Below are 22,870 nucleotides of genomic sequence, written 5' to 3'. Positions count from 1 at the left end.
TTTATTTTTTGTATTTTTCTGTCATATTGTGCATTTTTCCACCATCATTTTGTGTGTTTTTGGATGAAATTTTGCATTTTTGTTGTAATTTTTGCATTTTGTGTAATTTTCGGTAATTTTCTTTGCAAACTATTCACAGAATTCCATGCTACGAGACACTTTTAGATCCTACCATCAAACTGTATGTATTTCTAAATCAACAACGTTGGTCATTCATTGGTCAAGAGAGTAAGGATGAAGAGTATGGCAATGGTCTTCAACTTCTACTTTTTTTCGCCCTCTCCTTTCTTTTATCATTTATTGTTGCTGTGATGAAAGACTTTTCCTATTGTGGGGCTAATAAAGTGATCTTATCTCGTCTTGAAGTGACAAAATCATCAAAGTAATTGAAAAATATTCTCACGATCCACTTTTGAGGTTGAATATTTGCATGTCTGATTGTGAATATGTAAGACCTGAAAATGACTCCCAGATAATAAATGTACGTAACTTTGAAACTAAAAAAGTTCAATCTCCGACAGTTTGGGACGATTTCCAAAGCAAGGAAACAAAAAGACAAAGAAACACTCATCATGAGGCAACGTTGGTTGTTAAGGCTGTACTGCGGCTGTGCTTGCTTAGTGTGTACTGACGGGCGGAGCTGCATACGGTAAGTGTGTGTGTGTGCGTGTGGAGTCACTATGTGGAGTCCTCTGGCTCTGATTTGATGGTCTTCTTCTCGGCCGAGGTAGAGGAAACTCGCTGTGACGTCCCGTTTTCTGAGGACAAATGAGAGCGTCGTCAGCGTAGAGCATGACTGCGTGGGAAATGTTTAGCGTATGTCCTCATTACCTGACGCTGGCGTCTTGGCCTCCTCTGTGCTGCTGTGGTTGCTGCTGTTGTTGTGGTGATTGTTGTGGTTGTTGTGATGGCGCTTCAGTTCGTTGGCCAGCTGTTTTCCCAGAGGAAGGTCTCCTTCCTGCATGCTCTGACTGACGACGCGCAGGTTGATGGGTCGTTCGTCTGGAGAAAACAAAAAAACAACAGAAAAACGTATTGTTAGGCGCATGCTACTGCCAGGTTATTGTAGATGCTAGGCTAATTTTAATGTTAGCCCAATGCTAATGCTAGGTTAATGCTATTGTTAGGCTAATGATAAATTAATGCAAATGTTAAGTTTATGCAAATGCTAAGCTAAATCATGCTAATGCAAGGTCACTGTTATTGTTCGGCTAATGTTAATGCTACATTAATGCTAATGCTAGGTGTATGCTAATGCTAAGCTAATGTTAAATAATATATAATTAATAATAATAATTACATTAATGTTACTGCTAGGCTAATGCTAGGTTAATGCTATTGCTAGGCTAATGCTAAATTAATGCAAATGAAAAGTTGATGCTAATGTTAAATGTGAATGCTAAGCTATATCTAGCTAATGGTAATGCTAGGTCACTGCTATTGCTCGGCTAATGCTACATTAATGCTAATGCTAAGTGTATACTAATGTTAAATAATATAATCAATCAATAATAATAATTACATTAATGCTATTGCTAGGTTAATGCTAATGCTAGGTTAATACTATTGTTAGGCTAATGTTAAAACTCCATTAATGCTATTGCTAGGCTAATGCTAGGTCAATGCTACTACTAGGCAAATGCTAATGCTAGGCTAATGTTATTGCTAGGTTAATGCTATTGTTAGGCTAATGCTAAAGCATTTTAAATGCAATATCTCAGCTGTTTTTCCACCAATTTGCACCAAATTCGCTCAGACCAAACCCTAATCCCCAACATTGGGACACAGGACTTTGGATTACCAATTTTGGCCACTTCTTCGGACCCTACGACGCCACTTGCAACTTTAATTATCTTTCTTTTTTTCAAGTTTTTTGACTCAAGAGCCCCCTTTTCTCTTACTTTTGAATCCAAGTACCCCCTTTGACCGACTACAACGTTTTACTCAGAATACTACGAAACAACAACTGTAGTTCATAATGATGGAATGGATGAGTGCTAACACACATTTCAGTGTGTGAGTTTTTAGGCTTCCTGAATTTCTGCTCATTGCCCTCCTGATGTGGGACCAACACTGATCCTTGTATTTTCAGTTCATGTTCTAATTAAAATAATTTCAATCACCATTTTATCATTGTCATTTTGTGTATTTTGCAGTCGTCTGTTTTTCATTTTTCAGCATATTTTTCTCTTATTTTGTGTGTTTTTGTGTTTGTGTAAATTATTCTGTGTGGGATTTTTTTTTTTTTGGTGTCGTTTTGTATGTGTCTCTGTTATTTTTGTATATTTTGAAGTGATCTTGTGTTTTTTTTATTTACTAAATGATAGAAAAATACAAAAGAAAATGGTAATTAAAAAAAATGCCAGTCCTTTGATGTGAGCAGGTTGGCTTTGAAGATTTAGATTTGGCTGTAAGGCCATCCTCAGTGCAACAAATTCCATCAATAAATATAAAACTGAAAGTTGAGATATCATTAAACAAGTTTATTTTCCCTTTACTGTTAAAACATAAAGCCAGCAGATAAAGAAGTAAAATAAAGGCCTGACATTAGTTTTCCAGAAATGTTACATGTATTCAGACATTTTCCAATGTGAAACCCATTTTGAACATCTTTGATACTCTTTTTTTAATCCAATGAGAATCCATCCGCAGTGAAAACAGACCTAAATAGAGAAAAACCACTGATGGGAAACCAACATCAGCCCAGATGTTGATCTAACACACATTCTTTGTTGTACATGTGTAACATCTCCAGTGTGTGTGTGTGTGCATGTGTGTGTTTTAATCCACACGGGGGGGGGGGGATTTAACAGCACTCCCACAGATGAACAAACACTCCTTATTTTACGCCGGTGCAGGAAACTAATTTCATACTGCGACTCCGAAAACAACTCCTTCAAATGTTTTCACCAAATTATTTTACCTAAACAATAAAATAGTGAATCTATTATAATCAAAATATTCCATGTTACATTCCAAACATGTAGATCAGTGGTTCCCAACCTTTTTTGGGTTGTGATCCCATTTTTTCTTTCACCAATTTTTGACGACCACAGAGACATTTTTCCTCTAGAATTACATTATGTTGTGTACTGTGTTACAAATACAGAGTAGCCAGGATTAGTGTACAAAGTCACAATATTTTTTATACTGAGTTTTATTTGAGCTAGATTTATATTTGAGAAATTACAAGTAAAATACAGTTGTTATTTAAAAAAAAAAAAAAAAAATGTAATAAATAAATAAAATGTAATTTAAAAGCAACCCCACATGGGATGACGACCCCAAAGTTGAAAAACAATGAATGAAAACGTGCTTCTTCCTCTGAGACTGGAAAGGAACTCCAAAACAGAAACCAGTGTCATTGTTTACAAAAAGAATTGATTGCTTAGTTTTTGGTCTTTCTGTAGTAAACTAAAAGGGGAGTTCTCAGAACATCATAATAATCATAATAATAAACTAGAATATTTACATCTCCTGAAGAAAATGCAAGTGAGGATGCAGGTGCTGGCCCACCCGCGTCGCACTGCATTAGCTTAGCATTAGCCTAGCATTAGCATTAACCTAGCATTAGCATTGGCTAGCATTTTTTTCTTTCTTTTTATTGCACAAAAATAGTGAATTACAATGACATATACAATAATAAAGTGCAGCAATATTCACAAACACATACAGGCATTGGCTAGCATTAGAAAAAACCTAGCATTAGCCTAGTATTAGTATTGGCTAGCATTAACATTAGCATTAGTCTAGCATTAACCTCACAATAGCTTAGGCTAGCATTACCTTAACATTGGCTGGTATTAGCTTAATATCGGCATTAACCTAGCATTAGCATTAGCCAAACATTAGCATTAGCATCAGCCTAGTATTATGATTAGCCTAGCAATAGCCAAGCAATAGTATTAGCCAAGGATTAGCAGTAGCCCAGTATTAGCATAAGCACTAACCTAGCATTAGCATTAGCACTAATCTAGCTGAACATTAGTAATAAGGTTGAAAAAGGTTGAATTGGGTTGAAATGGTTGAAAAAGTGGAAAAAAGTTGAAAAATGTTGAAATGGCTGAACAGCTGAAGTTGTAAGTTCGAGGTTAACTTAAAATGTTGAAAATGTGGATGGGAAAATTAAGAGTTAAAAAGTTTAAAAGTTTAAAAGATAGCAAACAGCTAATACATAGCATTAAGCATCCTCACGAATAATAATAATAATAATAATAATAATAATAATAATAATAAGAATAATAATAATGGTAATAATAATAATAGGTCAAGGGACGTCTGTGGGGATGTGTGTGTGTGTGTGGAGCAAATATCTCCCCGACGCGTTGCGAGTTCGACCTGAAACTTGGTCGACGGGTTCCAAATACCCCGAGTGTGTGTATCTGTTATTTTGGAGTAATTTGGTCATTTCAAAATGTTTATTTTAATTTTATTTCACTTCTGGATGGCCCCGAAATGAAACCTATTCAACTTTTGACCTCAGGGTGTGAGGGGGCGCTAGCGCACCATCTTCACTGCACAGCTCAAGAGTAAGAGCAAGAGTCACGTGTGCGGCCAGAGCCAATCGCTGCGCACATAGCTAAGCAGCTGTAAACACACGAGTGATAGAGAAGAAGCTAGTTCAGACTGAGACACGGAGCTTTTTGAATAGATTGATTGAAAACGTCAGCCACTGGTGAGTCTTTTAGAGACACGTTTCCCAACCCGTTCAATTCTCCATCTGGAAAACTACAGATTCTCTGTGGTGCCGTGCATTGAAGCTACGCTCTGGCCACTCGGTTCAAAGGTAAAAAAATATTTTTGTTTTTTAAAAAAAGACAGCCGAATTGTAGATCATACTTTAATTTACTTACTCACTCATGTAGTTTGGAGCTTTACGTTTTGTTTTGCGCAGTTTTGTTACATTTCTGATTTGCGCTACAATGTCTATGGAGTTTGGTTATCAGCGTCTCAAACATTCACGGGAACACACAAGGTATTTATTTATTTGATGCGCGTTCACGGAGTCGGATGGAGACACACACACGGCTGATGCGCGTGCACGGAGGAGATGGATGTAGACACACACACACACACACACACACACACACACACACACACACACACACACACACACACACACACAGTATTTATAATAAATATATACTAAATGAGTATAATAAAACAAAAACTAAACAATATTTATACACAAAATGATTCCAGAAACACTACAATGGCAACAAAAACAACAATTATACAAATAATGCACAAAAACACAGCAGAAAGATACAAAAATACACAGTGACTCCAAAAAACAGACAATACAGAAAAATACACCAAACAAACAAAATATAAAAGTGAGTAAAAAAACCAAAAAAAAAACACATTTATCATGCTCATATCCCATAGAATTAAACTTTATTAAATTTTTCACCTGCAAATATACCCCTTATGCTCCCACATAAATGCATACTTCCGACGGGCACTGTACGAGTAATAATAATAATAATAATAATAATAGATCAATTTGTTTGCTTGTTTTTGGACTCAAAGCTGCTTTACAGGATACAGAAAAATAAAGAAATAACAATAAAAGTAAAAGAACGATTAAGGAAAAGCAGCAGCATATGCAATTTCTGAATAATATGGTTATGTAACTGGAGTTGTCCTCAATGCAATCTAAAAAATGGTATTTTTTGAACATACATTTGATACAAATGAGAGTCTGTTTGTCTGCGTGTGCGTTTGTCTCCCTTTATCTTTCTTTATTTTTTAATGTGTTGACTTGTTTTTGATTGTTTAGGTTCACCTTGGTCTGTATTTTGCATTTTGCTAATCTTGCTTTTGTCATTCCTTTTAAATTCACGCTGTGTTTAAATTTCCACTTTGGATTTGTGTTTTTCCATTTTATCCAATAAACGGCTGGAAACCAATCAGTGGGTTTATATTAATGATATGGCATCAAACAGACATAAAAATACACCTTAAAGCATAAAATGATATTGAAAATTTTTTTTTTTATCCTCAGAAAGTTAATTGTAATTATGTTCTCAATTACTAAAGTTTAATTATAATTAATCACAATTACTAAGCCTGAAATAAATAACCTAATAAAAGTTAATCTGAGACAGCAACAGATTTTTTAAATTACAATTACAATAATAATTACATCATAATTGTAGCTAATTTTCAATTACGCAAATACAATTAGAATTGACCCCAACCCTGATAGAGAGTAAAGATATTGTCGGGAAAATAGAAGGCTGAAAGGGAGGTAAAGAAGAAATGAAAAAAGATGTGAGAAAAAAAAAGAAAAAAAAAAAAAAAAAGAACAAATTATAAGAAAATGAAAAACAAGATAGAAAAGAAAAATAGATGAGAAAAGAGGGTTGGGTTAGAAATGGAAAGACGAAATAAAATAAAATAAAAATACAAACTAAGGTAAGATAAGAAATGACAGAAGTGGAGGAGGAGGGGGAGGGGAGAGAAGAGAGAGAGAGCGAGAGCGACGCCCCCCTCAGGCTGGAGGTAAACAGGCGTGGGAGAGATAATTACAGGTGCATTGTGGGATTTGAGGGAGCAGCGGTGTAATGAGCAGTCGGTTGTGGGCGAGGCAGGAAGAAGGGATGAAACTGACACATCAGGTCAGGAAAGAAAAGCAGACCATTCGCAAAACAAGGAAAGCTTCTTCACCATCTTTAAACTGGCTAGAAACCAGTTTAAACACAAGCAACAAGGTGGAAATACGGTTCTAAATAGCTTAAAAAATTAATTCGTAATTAGTAATTATTAATTCGTTGGTCCTACCCTGGGCGTCCCTGCAGGCGTCGGCGGCTCCGTTAGCGTTCTGAGCGTCACTGAGGTATTTGAGGGCGGTCGGTGGGATTCTCCAGTCCAGAGCCTGAAGTCGCTCCTGAACAGCGACGTCCTGAAGGATCTCCATCTGCCTCGCTAACAGACGCTCTAGCTGCATCTGAGGGAGCGCGCGCGCACACACACACACACACACACACACACACACACACACACACACACACACACACGCACACGAGATGTTACACATGTGCTACAAAGAACAAAATCACAGTACTGACAGGGTCTCAAAACAAACACACAGGGGTTATTTGGGGTCTTTTTCTCTCATATTTGTGAGTTTTTGTTGTTGTTTTATATATTTTTTATGCATTTTGCAAATTGTTCTTTCATTTTGTATATTTTTGGAGTCATTTTAATAATTTCTCTTTTGGCGAGTTTTTGTTGTCGTTTTACATATTTTTCTGTTATTTTTCTGTATTTTTCGGTCATTTTGTGTATTTTTGTTGTGTTCTTGGTATCATTTTCAATTTTTTTCTCTCATTTTGGGTTTTTTATGTCAAATGAATACAGAAAACAACAATGTTTTCTATATTCATTTCCGAATGTTTTTTTGTGTTTTTGTTGTTGTTTCGTGTGTTTGCGCTGTCATTTGGGGTCTTTTTCTCTATTTTTGTGAGCTTTTGTTGTCATTTCAGACATTTTCTATGTATTTTTGTGGTCATCTGGCATATTCTTGCAATCATTTTGCAAATTATTCGGTCATTTTGTGTGTTTTTTAGAGTTATTTTGTGCATTTACTTTGGATACCGCGCAAATCCGTCAGTTTCCCATTTCTCCTCTATGTCTGAACAGTTAAATAGTTTTAAACAGTGGCTAACAGTCAATCTCTAAAGGCTGTGAAAGAGTTGGATGAGAGAAAGACGAGGGATGTCCGTGGTTTTTGGCGTCACTGACACACACTCCATCCTGTGTGCAGTTTGTTGGTGGTAATTACACCCAGTGACGCCTCCGCTCCCATCCTAAGGGACTGCCATGAAATCTCTTTTTCTACTGAGTGTGATCTGTGGAAATCACATCGACGTGACGAGTGGAACCGCAACACACACACACAAACACACACACACACACACACACAAACACACGCACAAAGAGCCATCAAGCTTTCTGGGTAACGAGTGCTTATGAAGCCTTCCTCCCACAGCCCGGCTCTAATGAGGAGGAAACACACACACAAACACACACCAACGGAGCCCAACACTAAGCGGCATGAGCGGTAGGTCGTAGATTCATACACTGGTTTAAGATCACAACCAGAAAATCTTCTTCATATCACATCAATGTCAGTGAGACAGGTTAGTTTTACCCTATTGATGAAATTCATGGAAACCAACATTTCTTCCTATTCAGTATCTAAATTAACAATGAACACCATCAATACACACATTAAACCAGTGATGGGGAACTTTTATCTCAGCGGGGCCACAAACAAGTGATTGTATCTGATCTGAGGGTTAAATTATTAACATAAATGTTACTATTAGAATAATGACCAATCTGAGCATTGGCATTGTGATGTTTTGCTGATTTCTGTAGTCATTTTGTGTGTTTTTGGTGTGATTTTATGTATTCTCTCATTTTGTGTATTTTTGTTGTCGTTTGTGTTCTTGATATGAGGAGCCTGTACTACGAAGCTGGATTTGCTCTTATCGCGCTAACTCTTGGGATTTATTCTGTATGTGCTGTACTACGACGCTGGCTAACTTCTTACAGGGCTAAATCACCACGGTAACTTAGGCTGAACGACTAACCTGGTCGGGATTAGGTTTAGTTCTGGCCAGGATGTGAGCGAGTATAAAGTCCCGCCTCCTGACCAATCAGTTCTCTTAGAAAATGACCTGCTCAATAAACGGTGGATCATTCTCTGCACACGTCGCTGTGTGGATCTGATGTGACGCTGACAGAGAGAATATTTAGGCTTTGATGCAATCCTTTCATTTACCGTATAACATCCTATAGGAAACATATACTGTAAATGTTTATCTGATGGACTGACCTACATTAGTCAGCTGATAAAGCCTGCGTGCATTAGGCTCTTTCAGACTGATAAATTAATTAATGAAGCACTGGAGCACACACGTAGTCTGTCTGAAATCACCTGGTTTAAAGCTGCAGTACGTAAGTTTTTTTTGGTGTTATTTGGTCAAAAATCCATAATCATATTTGAGCATATTGCAATCCAAAGTATTCTGAGTGGACATTGGATCACTGGTAGCACTTTATAATACAGCCCGTGTCTTACCGGGGAACTATCAGTGTATTACAATGAAACATTCTACCAAATCTCTTCTCCTTCTCCTGGCCCTGGAAATGAGCTTTAGAAATACAGGAGTGTGACGCTGGACTTCAGCCAATCAGAGATCTTTCTACATATAGAGTGCTCCATGACCTGTTTTGGGCGTTACTATTGGCTGCTCGAGCTGCTCGTCAAAAGTCTATGCGCATTCACGATGTGAGAATAGTGAAAGTACAATGGCACATTTTACAGCAGAAGTCTTTAACAAGGTTTGTGACACAGCGGTTACACGGCAAAGCAAGAGGAAACAGGAGCGATTCGTTTTCTGTCCGTGCGCAGTCTTCACAGTTGCCATCGGCACCTCCGACCACCACCAACACTCATTCACACACAACCGTCATACTACAAGATGAAGTCCCTACATTTGTTACTCATCTCTCTGGAGAAAACAGTCGCAAAGAGTTCCAGTGTGCACGTTACCATTCACAAGAAGACCAGTAAGTTTTGTTCAGGAGGGGAGGGGGGAGCGTGGGGTGTCTCGCATTTCTACATACTGCAGCTTTAAGTGAATGTGTTGATAACCTGCTTCGTAGTGCAGCTGCTCTGTGACGGAGAGCATTTGGTTTAAAAAGAGCTCAGGTTGCAAAATAAAATAAAAGCACAGGCAGAGCGGGAAATTAAGAGTGCTATTAATTATTTTAAGGTGATAAAATATAGACTTTTCATTCCATTCACAGAGTTTTTCTATCTAATTCATGTTATTATTGTGTTATTTACCTGCAGGTTGCGTCCGACTGTTTCCTCTCCTTTGGACTTTGCACAGGCAAGCTGCTCTCTCAGCATCTCCTGCCTCATCTGAATGGCCTGCAGCGCCTCCTGGATGTCGAAGAAGTTCTCCTATAGAAACAAAATAACGTCATTCATCTACAGTATATGCTTGAAAAAAGGAAAAGCTAATTAGAAGTGAGAAGAAAAAAAATTTCAAAAGAAAACTTTGTTTTCTTTCTTATTTTGGTATCCTACGTATTTGACGTTTAGGCATATTTCATTATTAATTAAATACATTAGAAATGGATACAAAGTAAAATGATAACATTTGAAAACTTTTTTATGTACAATACAGTGTAATCTTTAATATGATACAGTTTATTATAACTATTTTAATTTAGAATATGTATAATTAAAAATGTCACTAAAACCAGTGACTTAAATACAGACTTTTAAATATTGTACAATATTTCTAACAACGTCTTAGAAGTATTTGTTAGATGTTTTGATTTATACAACAAAATAAATATACATATAAATATTATACATTTATTCTAATAAACGTATTAACGTGAATCTGATAAAAGCTGATACACCAAAACATTTACCCTATAATTGTCAAATAAATCTAATATATATAACATAAATCTTACATTTAAAAAAAAAAAAAAAAGTAATCATTTTTTTTTATTTTCTGTGTTTTTAACCCACAAATTTGTGTGAAGAAAGGAGGAGTGAAAACAGCAGGTCTGACCTCTGTTTTGATCCTTTTAGGTGACGGTTCTTCTCCACAGCGAGACCTGCAGAGACGTCAGAGCATGTGTCAAACTTAAGGTCAGGGGGCCCTTTAAAACATCCAAATCGGCCCGCAGTGGAAAGTAAAAATGTCTGAGAAATATGTTGTGTATCTCAGTAAGGTTTCAAAATGAAGTCAAATATCTGGCAAATTTCCACGGGAACTTAAGCTTGGAATTTTGTATAACATGTTTGAAGTCATTTTTTTTACTCTCAAATTGTTGAAATTAACCTAATTTTTCCAAAATCTTGCTCAATCCTCAAATTATCTGACAAAATTTCCCCAAATTAAACAAATATTGTCACTACCTGTCACCTATTGAATATTGTTGGTGCTTTATATACTACATACTCTTACATCATTGTAACTGAGTTTAGGTAATGGACTTTGTAATTGTAATTGCCATTAAAATTAGGTTAAAATTGTCATATATAATTCAACGCAAAACTGAGGAGCCATGTTACAGTTCTATGTAAAGTTCTACACATATGTAGTTAAAATGTTACATATCAAACTTTCTCACATTTTACCATCACACTTTTTTTTTTAAATCTAGGGATATACTGACAAAAACAAAAAACAAAAAAAAAACGCTCAGATGCCCACACCATAAATATTCATTTAGGACCTGCTATCATTAGAGATGCTAACAGAAAGCTAACACAAGTGGAAGGTTAACTTTTATTAGGTTATTTATTTCAGGCTCAGTTATTGTGATTATTTGTAATTGAGAACATAATTGTAATTGACTTTCTTGGGATGAAATTAATTAAATTGTAATTGGGAAAAAAAATGCTGGCCACTATAATAACAATTGAATTGTAATTGAACATGGCTATTTGAATACATAACAGAAAAATACCTTGTTTTGGTGTCATTTCTTATGTATTTGTTTGCATGTTATTTGAATGAGAACAGTGTTTATTTTTGTGTATTTGTTAATGACTACACTGTGTTTATTGTTGTGTATTTGTTGTTGCGCTCACTTGCTGGTGCGGTATGTGTATTTGTAGGTAACTTCTCTGGAGATCTGCCGTGCAAGTCCGAACAGCTCGTCTCTGCGCGTCAACAGAGTAATGTCCCTCATACAGAGCTGAGCCGCCGCCTCGTTCACCGTGAGCTGCACGCATACACACACATTTCATTTAATTATAAATTAGTTTTAAATGATGTAAAATCTAAAAAAAATTTTTAAATGTATTTAGGAAATACACAAATGAAAAAAAAAACTATGTAGATACAATACAAAAAAAACTTAAATGTGGACCTCAGTAATTCAAAACAACCAAGGTAAGGTGTAAATTAATGAATGATTGGGTAAATATATATATATATATATATATATATATATATATATATATATATATATATATAGATGAATTAACATCAAAAATCTAAAAACCACATAAAATCATCATACAATGAAATCATGAATTACTGGGATCATTTGAAACTAAAACAAAATGAAATATAAAGCAAACAAAAAAACAGCTAAAGATAAGTGTTGAATGAATGAATGAAATTGAGGATCAACAAACAAAATAAACAAATAAATAAATGTTTAATAACAAAACTAAAATGAAATCCAAAATGAAAAAAAAATTATTTGAAAATCTTTACAGAAAAGTGAATTAAAGAGAAATGTGAAAGCATAAGAATAGGAATAACAAGAGCAAGAAAAAGAAGAAGCCACCTCGTGCAGCGTCAGGTGTTTCCCATCCCTCCTCTTGGAATCAAAGCGCCCGTAGATGGCGCTGTACTTGCGGATCTCGTCCTCTCGGCGTGGCTCATCGTCGCTCATTTCGAAGATGTGTCCGACCATCTTTGCCAGCTTCTTGTTGCTCTTCAGCTGCTCTCTGACCTCCGACATGTCTGTTTTGGGAAGTCCAGGTGCCATCCTGTCCACGCACTCCAGCACCGACTGCACAGCGGCGCCATCCAGCGCCTCCAGAGCGTCTCTGGGTGACGACGGAGAGCCGAGGTCGGACGGGGACAGGCTGTGCTCGCTGTCGTTGCTGTGACCCGACCAGAAACGGGCCTCACTGCCGCCCTGCAGCGGCGACCCGGCAGATACTTTGTCCCTGACCACGTCCAGCTTCCCGGGCTCAGGGCAAGCCACTGTGGCTTTGGTGGGCTTGGCCGTGCTGGCACGCTCCAGCAGCGAAGGCGAGCCCTCAGGCAGCTTGTAGACGGGAATGCTGCAGACGGGCAGCGAGGTGAGCGGCTGGTTGAACACGGACGGGTTGGTCACCCAGTCGCGCAGCGCCTTCTGCAGGCGGCGAACGTGCAGCGGCTTGCTGGCCATGCCCACCAGAGCCATTATCTCCAGGAACTCCTCCTCGCCGGCCTCGCATAACTGCTGCACATCGTCGCCGCCCTGCTGGATGAAAGCTTCGTAGTAGTAGAGCAGGTTCGCGCGCTGCAGGATCCTGTAGAGCTGCAGCTCACCCAGTGTCCTCGGCAACACCGACGCCATTCCTGGGAAAACACACACAACAGAATCTTTAAAGGTTCAGTATTATGCTATGAAAAGTCACTTTCAGAGCGCTCCAAAAAACAGGCTGTTTTTTGGGCCGTCATGCATATGCATGAGTAGGCTGCTTCAGTGTGTGTGTTTATCAAAGCAGCAGTAAATCATTAACAGCAATATTCCATTTATGATGATAGTCCATTGTTTTGTCCAACTGCTGCGTCGCATTGGGTCACAAACACGTCAGATCACCCATAAAGGCGATACAAGGTGGTATGACGGCTACTAAAAGTGAAACTGATTGTGAGCGCTCTTCATTTTATCTATATACTTAATTATCTATATGCTGAACGTAAAGATATTATCCTGCCTGTGCTAGTTTGTTTTAACTGTGAGATGGTTTGTATATAGGGTAGGAGGATCCAGGATTGTCAGGAGGAGGAGTTTACATGCTATGACACACGAGGGGGGAAAAAATCCAACGGCCTGTTTGGAGCTGACTTTTTACAAAATGTAGAATAACAAGGGAGGAAACAGAACTTTTTTAACTTTGGCCCACTGATCGGGACTCTGGCGACTCGATTACATTCAAAATCAATATATATAATGCAACGTCAAGCGACCTCCCTTCAAGTGACGCAACACATGCTATTCCAGCAACTGAATTGCGTGATCCGAGTTGGTAGAAGTCGCTCAAAGCTGAAAATTTGAGTGACGTTGAGTCGCGACATCCAATCAGCAATGAGTTTCTCCTAATGATGTCCCGATACAACTATTTCACTTCCGATATGATACCGATATTGAGCCGATACAATATCAGCACAAATCATACATACCTTTATGACTTATTTTGTAGTGTGGAATGTTAGAAAAGGTTTGATCATGTGATGTTACTCAAACAGAGAACAATAGTCAGCAACAGTAGGTTATTACTGAGAGCTTATATCGGTGATTTTAGATGCAGTCCGATAAAATCCGATATTCGTTTTCTGGCTGATATCAGACCGATATCCGATATCAATATCAGATTAGGACATCTCTAGTTTCCCCCCACGTCACTCTCCCATTCATCACGTCACTGGGGTAGATGAAGCAATGAAGCGAGCAAAAAGCGCAAAGATATCAAGCAACTCATCACGGGCGATTTAAGCAACTAGAGTTGCTGAAGTCGCATTCGGTGTGAACGCACTGTCAGACACAAAGGGCTTGGTAGCATTCAACCCTCACACAGTGCTCACCTCTACGTTAACTGTATGAAAAGGTTTTTCCAAGCAAAAACCATCCTGACATGTTGAAAAATATTTCTACAGCGCAACAGCACGGAAGCCCGATTTAGACGCAAATATTTCCTCCGCCAAGGAGGTCATATTTTTTTTTGGGGTTTATTTATTTGTTAGTTTGCTTTTCGGTTAGCGGGGTTACGTCAAATGTTCTTGACGGATTCTGAAAAACGTTTTAACCAAAAGTAAGACATTAGGCCATGGAACAGTCTATTAAAGCAAGGATTACTATGGCAACAACACATCATCAGTAGGGTAAAACGAACCTGTCTCACGACGGTCTAATCTCAGCTCCCGTCATTGGTAAAATATGATCGCAGAAAATGGACAGAAAATCTGGATTTTACTTTAAATCTGACACTGAATATTTGCCTCACATTTACACAATTTGTCTTTGTAAACAGGTGGTCAGACAGAGGGAAATGTCAATTCTTAAAAGTCTCGGTTCTCGACGTAACATGAGGCAATATGACGGACTTCACCTTCATAAATGGAAATATAATTATCACATTCTATCATATCATAATTACATCTTTTGGGACAATATCACACATTTCCACCATATTTTTCACCAAAAACATGGAGACTAATGTTAGCTTTAGCAAGTGTCGCAGACGGCTGGACGTCAAATCTCACAAAATCTCACGTGATCTTAGTGCGACTTTGTTTCAGTGCATTGAAAATGATAATAGATCATTCCATTAACTATATTAAGCATTTTTGGTTCAATTTCAAGAAGTTTTTAACATCTGATCAGGGAAAGAGGATGAAACGGAAGCTGAAATGTGGTTTAAAGTGACACAGAGATGATATGGAAATGAGTAAACTATGAAATGGATTAAGGGAAATTTTAAATAGATGTATTTGAGGCTCTAAACTCAGTTAAAAGTGCCATTGTGAGGCATTTATCTAGAAGATTTTTAGTGTGACGACGTAAGATTTTTGTTTTTGCCTATGTCAGTTCTTCACTCCGAGACACATTTGCTTACCTGAATCACAGCTGGAGTGCATGATTCAGGCATGATTTTGGGATACTAAGCCTCTGCCGAGTCTTGAAACGGTTAATTTGATCGCTTTACCTGTCGTGAAGGACTAACTGAGCACTAGGAGTACAAGTCTCTACTGGTGAACAGGTAGGAAACACGTACTCTCCTTTTTTTTTGCTGCTCGGATGTGAGATTCAGCTCGAATGCAAGTAGAGATGAGTTGCTCGGCCTCAACTGGTCAATAAAAATCAGACGAGCAATGATCTGATATTGTGTTTACTGACTCCTACACACATTTACACATCTTTAACCTTGTTTTCAGAACATTTAGTCTCCACAAAATCCACAAAATGTGTGTTTCTGCTTAGCTTTATCTCATAAAGACACTCATCTTTGATTACAGACTCTTAGAAAGCACAGTGAGGTTGGGTTTTATTGACTAGAGGCACAGATTTAGATGCAGATTGGCCTGGTTTTTGTACACAGACGGTCTTGTTTTCGCTGTGCGGAGGCCGAGCTGACAGAGGAGTGGCAGGCAGGAACACATGCCTCTCTCCACCCCTGCAGGATGTGTGGGTGGTGGGCTCGCCTCGCCCAGAATAGGCCGGAGAGCCGGGTGGAGACAAAGACTGGTGAGACAAAACCTCCTCCCACGGACTCAGGGAGTGTTCACAGGGATTTCTCATGCACAAGTTCACACTGAACCCAACTAACTGTGCCACACAAACAAACATCACAAAGGAAGTTTTTCAAAGTCAATCCAAAAACAATGAGCACACCTTTGTCTCAAACAATGATTTTTAATACAGATGTATATATATGAGTACTTATTTATTAGTGAGGCTTCCTCACTATTGTTATCGTATTTTATTTATTTTGTTTTTGTACTTTTTTCTCTGTACCTATGTAAGAACTATACATTTCCTGAATTCATTTTTGCGTCAAATGTACCCATTTTCGTTTGGTTTTGTCCGTTTGCTACACTTTACTAGACACACAGCCACCCATTTTATGACAAAAATAGTGTGTAAATGCATGATGTGGTCCAAAACATGCATATGAGGTTTTTGGAGCCTGATTTTAAATCAAGGAAAAAAAATGGTTCACATTTGTATGTATGAGAGAAGTAAACTTCAAGATGAATCTTTGCATTCTACGTATTGCAGACAGTTAATATGCTGTCCTCCTTTGAGACTGGGAGGGAAATCCATACAGAGACTAGTCCCACATGTTTGGTTAGCTTAGCATGTATCCACCAGTACCACATGTTTGGTTAGCTTAGCATGTATCCACCAGTCCCACATGTTTGGTTAGCTTAGCATGTATCCACCAGTACCACATGTTTGGTTAGCTTAGCATGTAGTATCCACCAGTCCCACATGTTTGGTTAGCTTAGCATGTAGTATCCACCAGTCCCACATGTTTGGTTAGCTTAGCATGTAGTATCCACCAGTCACACATGTTTGGTTAGCTTAGCATGAATCCACCAGTCCCACATGTTTGGTTAACTTAGCATGTATCCACCAGTACCACGTGTTTGGTTAACTTAGCATGTATCCACCAGTCACACATGTTTGGTTAGCTTAGCATGTATCCACCAGTACCACATGTTTGGTTAGCTTAGCATGTATCCACCAGTACCACATGTTTGGTTAGCTTAGCATGTATCCACCAGTACCACATGTTTGGTTAGCTTAGTATGTATCCACCAGTTCCACATGTTTGGTTAGCTTAGCATGTATCCACCAGTCCCACATGTTTGGTTAGCTTAGCATGTATCCACCAGTCCCACATGTTTGGTTTGCTTAGCGTGTGTCCAACAGTACCACATGTTTGGTTAGCTTAGCATGTATCCAACATTACCACACAATCTTTTCATAATAAAAGCTGAATTTGAGAAGTTTTCATATCCTCTCAGAAAAAAAAGCCTTGGCTCTTCTTACCTTTCTTCTTCTGCACATTTTCATTATTTTTACAACCGCTGCTGTGTTGCAATTTCAACAAACAACGTTCTCACTTGGATTTTCTCTGTAAATATCTTTGTGAACTATGGAACAAAACCAAAGTACCCAAGAGAACATGCAATCTGCTCAGGAATATATATATTGAAACAACTCCTTGTCTTTCTTTCTTCTTTTAACTGCTTTTTTCAAGCGTACCACTACAGATTAATAGATTTGTTCTGACCTGTGTGATATATTGAATAAAACTTGTGGTGTAGATTTACACACTCAAACCAATCGATGTCACCACAATCGACACGAATGTGTGCAAAAAAAAACCCGCTGTGTGCAGAGAAAGCTCCCAGCTTTACTTCTCGCATCTGCACAAACCGTGACCCACAGTCCGTTTACTGCAGCTTCATCACAGCAGACGTGTGAGTGTGTGTTCGAATGTGTGTGTGAGATCATGTGTGATCTGCTTAAACTATCTCCCCCAGTCACATATTCTCTCATTTCTCTGAGATTTTGAAGGAAACTCCCAGTTTCTCCAAAGCTGGGAATTGGAGACATGGATGTGTGCGCACACAGCTGAAAGGAGCAGAGCTGAGACTCCACACAAAGCTCTCACACCGCCCACATAAAGCAGAGGAGGTAAACCTGCACACATGCTTTACCTCAGTCACAGAGTGAAAATTGAAAAAAAGGGCTTTAAACTTTCACTCAAAGTTAATCACTCAGCCTCAGAAATCGTCCAATGTTTGCATCTGTGTTGCCAGATCTAGGGACTCCAATTTTTTGGAGTCAGAACAACAAACAAACATGGAATTCAACTAAGCTAAATCTTTTATTCATAATTAAATACTTTCCCTCCCCGGAAAATGGCTGACTGAATTATGTAGCAGGGTTGGGCAATATACAGTATCTTGATTCAAGATATATCGAGTTTTCTATTTTGGCGACATAGAAGATCACAATAGCGCCTATATTGAGATATATCTGTATTATTTTAACTTGTTTTTATTATATAATCACACAGTACACATTACATCATACAAATATTTAATATTATTCATAAAGTACAGTCCCAGTGTCCTTTAAGGGGTGCCAATTGTAAAGTTGCGCATTCTAAAATAAACATAACCACATTTAAAAAACGTGAATTTTTTTTTAATTGCTGTTGACCAGATTTACAGCAATATTTGTGAAATTAGTGATATTTCTTTTCTCGTAAAAATATAATGTTAATGTTAAATGTTAAAAATAAATGTTGAATGTTAAATGTTACATCTAAATCTAAATGTTCAATATAAATAAATGTTAAATCTAAATCTAAATGTTAAATATAAATCTAAATGTTAAATATAAATCTAAATATTAAATCTAAATATAAATGTCATGGGTGAAACTAAATGTTTAGATACTATGCAAATTCACCGGAAGTACCAAAATAAAAGCTCATTCCAGTGAATGGTGGTATTTTGCTAAAAATAAAATGAAAATATATCCATATAATATGGACTGAATTTTCACTTAAGTGTATTAGGACAATATCACACATTTCCATATAATTTTCCCCATTGAGGGTCTAAAAGTGTAGTCCACGGACATTTCAGCGTAATTCTGTAAATCATCTAAATAATAAATTAATAATAAAATTCACCCATAACCCAAGTCGTTTAAATAGGGAAAGACAGAGAAATGGAAAGAAAACGGAAATGGGTAAAGAAACTCAGAAATGACGTGGAAATGCGTAAACTCTGAAACGGAATTGAGGAAATTTTGGGAGGGAAATGTGGGAATCCTTACTCAAGTACTTCTAAACAGCATCCTTAAAACAAACTCAGCCCCAACCTGGCAACACATTTTCTACAGGTGAACATGGTCTTATTTGTGTTATTGTTAATTTACATTTTATATTGACTTAAGTTGAAAATGTCATACCCAGACTATATGCACCCATAAGTATATCTGGGATGAGTCAAATAAAAGCACGGTTGTGTTTCCTCTATCCTCCCATCCCTTCTATGGTACCAGGTCACAAACTGACAGCACACACACTCTTACACCTCCAAAATTTTACCAAATGTTTTTTCAGCTCAATTATCCAAAAACATACACTTTTCTTATATATTTTTGGATTTATTTATATATACTATTAGATTATACTACTATATTTGTATTATTAAAGTAGTCTGTACTGAAGTTGACAAGAAAGCCTTGATTTTCTAAACATTTGACGATATTTCCTAATATTTCCAGGAAATTCATTCTGTTTTCTTTTTTTGAAATAATATGTTAAGGTTTAATTTTTTTAAGGGAATTTTTGTTGAAGTTTGAATTGACTAAATGAAACCTTAACCTATATTTAATATTGATTAATAATGAAAAGGAACTTTACTTTACTTTAATGAATCCCTGGTCTAAAACTCAGGTTGAGTCCCTTTTTTCATTATTAATTAAAAAAAAAAAAAAAAAAAAAAGTTTTTTTAAAAAAGTATTGAGTTACAGTACATATATTATGTATAATCAACACATTTTTTTTTTCTAAATTCATCTCTTGATTTTTTTCAATTTTTATGAAGAAAAGTCACATTTTAAAAACATTTTAATCTATATTAATATTATTTAAATTAGTCTTTTTTGTATTCAGATTTTTTTTTTTTTTGTAATTTTTTAAAGGGGTGCAAATTGTAAAGTAAACTTCTTGCAACATTTTGCAACAAACCATATTTTAAAAACATTTGTGATTTTTTTTTTTTTATGTTACCTTTGACCAGATTTATAGCAACATTTGTGAAATTTGTGATATTTCTTTTCTCGTAAAAAATACAATGTCAGTCTAAATGTTAAATGTTAAATATAAATGTTAAATCTAAATGTTAGATGTTAAATGTTAAATCTAAATGTTAGATGTTAAATGTTAAATCTAAATGTTAGATGTTAAATGTTAAATCTAAAGCTAAATGTCATGGGTGAAACCAAATATTTAGCTAATATGCAAATTCACCGAAAGTACCAAAATAAAAGCTCATTCCGGTGAATTTGCATATTAGCTGAATATTCAGTTTTACCTATGACATTTAGATTTAACATTGAGATTTAGATTCAACATCGAGATTTAGATTTAACATTTATATTTAGATTAAATATCTAACATTTACTCTTGACATTATATTTTTATGAGAAAAAAATATCACAAATTTTGCAAGTATTGCTGTAAAGCTGGTCAAAAGTAACATTAAAAAAAAATCACAAGTTTTTAAACGTCGTTTGTTGCTAAATGTTGCAAAAAAGTTGCTGCTTATTTTTGCATGGGCAACTTTACAATCGGCACCCTATAACTTTTCAACTTGATTTCAATGTTTTCAATGTATTTATTGAAATTAAAATAGTTGGAACCGTATCTTGGAACCGTACTCTGAAATCATTTTTGAAATGGCAAAACAAGGCTTGTCATTTGCAGAAATTGCTGCAAATATATCGCACCAAAGTGGGAGTGGAAGGGTTTTTTTTTTTTTTTTTTTTTTTTCTCCCAGCAAAACAAGTGAGGGGATTTTGCACAAGAAACGGTTTGCATTTTATACAGCAAGTAAAATATAAAGATAACTCCTAAATGTTGGCGCCAGAAAAACAGCAGCTTCCTCATATATGTGCTCTTATTTTGAAAAGAACAACTTTCAGTCTCACCAAAATGAAAAACGATCGTTTTTTTTTTTTTTGTTTTTTTTGTTTTTGTTTTGTTTTGTCCTCTGGTATTAATGTTTTTTTTTTTTTTTTTTTTTTTTTTTAAAGAAACAAACCAATTTTTAAATGTGTGTTTATTCCTTTCTTGACCGTGATAAAGAAATATGCCTTTAATTTCAATTTTAGTTTTTCAATTTGAAAACGAAAATCAAATAACCAGTAGTTTTTTTTCTGCACGTAAAATTCAATGAGTAAAACGTACACTGACTGTTAGGTGCGTTCTTACCTGCGGACTCCGTGTTTCCTCCGCAGACTCTCACTGACGCAAACCCGCCGGGGTCAGACTGCGCACTCAGGAGACCCCAGCACAAAATCCCAACGGCTTCAATAAAGAAAGAACATCATTCACAGCGCAGTTATGGAACAATGTTAATCCGCAGCGCGAAAAAAAAAAAAACAGGCGAAAACTTCCCGGTTAATGCAGGAGAAATGGGAAAGCGAGCAGCTGCTGACCTTCCTGCGCCTATAGGTGCGTCTTTTTCTCTCCCACTGTCACTCTGGAGTGTGTGTCTGTGTCACTGTGTACACGCGCGCTCCTCGTCAAGGCTGGAACGCTGGCGCACACGTACTTCCGCATGCTGTGCCAAAATAAAAGCGCCTCGAACGACGAAGAGCTGAGAATAAAGCAGCATGCAGCTCCCAAAAGTAAACGCACACAAAAAACGAAAATACAGAAACCTATAACACAAATACATAAAACTAGTCAAAAAGCGGAAGCAAAAGAAATAAGAAAATACACAATTAACAACAAAAATACACAAAATGAGTCCAAGAACACACAAAACCATAATAAAAAAAAAAAGAAAATGAAAGAAAAACATACAAAATGACAACAAAAGCACACAAAACACAAGAAAAACATACAAAAATGTCTCCTAAAAACATACAAAATACAGGAAATTACACAAAAGGAAAGGAGAATAATAAATATTTGTGTTTTTGTTTAGTATATATTTGTTTACATAAATAATGAAATGAGAACACCATATTTCTCTTAACCCATTCTTATTTTTAAATGTCTATTCTCTTTTATTATCCAGCACAATTGGTTTCTTTTTCAGTTTTTTTCCTCATTTTTCATTTTAATCATTTTTATTCCTAATGGTTGTCCATCAGTAGACATTTAAAAATCACCAAAACAAAAATTGAAAAAATGTTGTACTATCATTTATTCTCATCTGTTGAGTCAGAATTAACTTGCTTCTTCATTAAAAGAGTGTTTTGCAGTCCAAATGTAGACTTTGTTTTTTTGAATAGAACATTTTGATTAATCCTATTTTTGAAATAAAGAATTTTCTCAGTAAAACCCCCAAAATATTTACCTTATTTTTAAATTGCAAAAATATGTTTGTTCAAATTTAAAAAACTGTCATAACTTGGGTCAGGTCTTGTTTTGTTTTGAGAACATTTGAGAAGAGCCATTACTGATTTTGACACGCTTTTATTTTGTAGGCACTTCCGGTATGTCTCATTCTAAACACGTGAAATAAAGAGAAGTGGGATTTTCCGCGAGGCTGGCAGTCTCTCTCTCTCTCTCTCTCTCTCTCTCTCTCTCTCTCTCTCTCTCTCTCTCTCGCGCCCACGCAGCTCCCTGTGTGACGTAAATCCGCGCGTGGGTGGCCTCTCGGGGCGTGGGAGGCTTTGTGCACGGAATAGCAAACAGAGCAGGTTGAACACCCACGGAGGGAGAAGCGGCTCCTCTGGGCGCGTTTCCATCATCAGGTTCACACGCACGCTGGGAGCGTGCACGGTGCTCCTCTGCACCGCTGCTTTCATCCAATCAGGAAAGCTCGTG

At 36.8% G+C, this 22,870-nt stretch overlaps 1 protein-coding gene across 2 annotated transcripts; it reads right to left on the bottom strand.

The window, feature by feature from the left end:
- LOC114476415 (NGFI-A-binding protein 1-like) lies at positions 1-21,621 on the bottom strand. 2 transcript variants are annotated; one of them, XM_028467907.1, is made up of 8 exons: positions 21,529-21,621; positions 12,346-13,130; positions 11,639-11,772; positions 10,611-10,656; positions 9,866-9,985; positions 6,787-6,952; positions 832-1,002; positions 1-758 (listed from the first exon to the last, which is right to left on the bottom strand). In XM_028467907.1, exons 2-8 carry the CDS (start codon positions 13,126-13,128, stop codon positions 679-681), a joined length of 1,500 nt encoding a protein of 499 aa, XP_028323708.1. In that variant the 5' UTR covers positions 13,129-13,130; positions 21,529-21,621; the 3' UTR covers positions 1-678. The 2 variants fall into 2 exon arrangements, with proteins under 2 accessions (XP_028323708.1, XP_028323699.1); XM_028467898.1 differs by lacking the exon at positions 21,529-21,621 and adding an exon at positions 21,302-21,479.
- Positions 21,622-22,870: the final 1,249 nt, after the last annotated feature.

This window comes from Gouania willdenowi, chromosome 2, assembly GCF_900634775.1.
Source record: "Gouania willdenowi chromosome 2, fGouWil2.1, whole genome shotgun sequence".
Classification (NCBI taxonomy): domain Eukaryota; kingdom Metazoa; phylum Chordata; class Actinopteri; order Blenniiformes; family Gobiesocidae; genus Gouania; species Gouania willdenowi.
The sequence above is the reverse complement of the archived record's forward strand: the minus strand, read 5'-3'. Positions and strand labels throughout refer to the sequence as shown.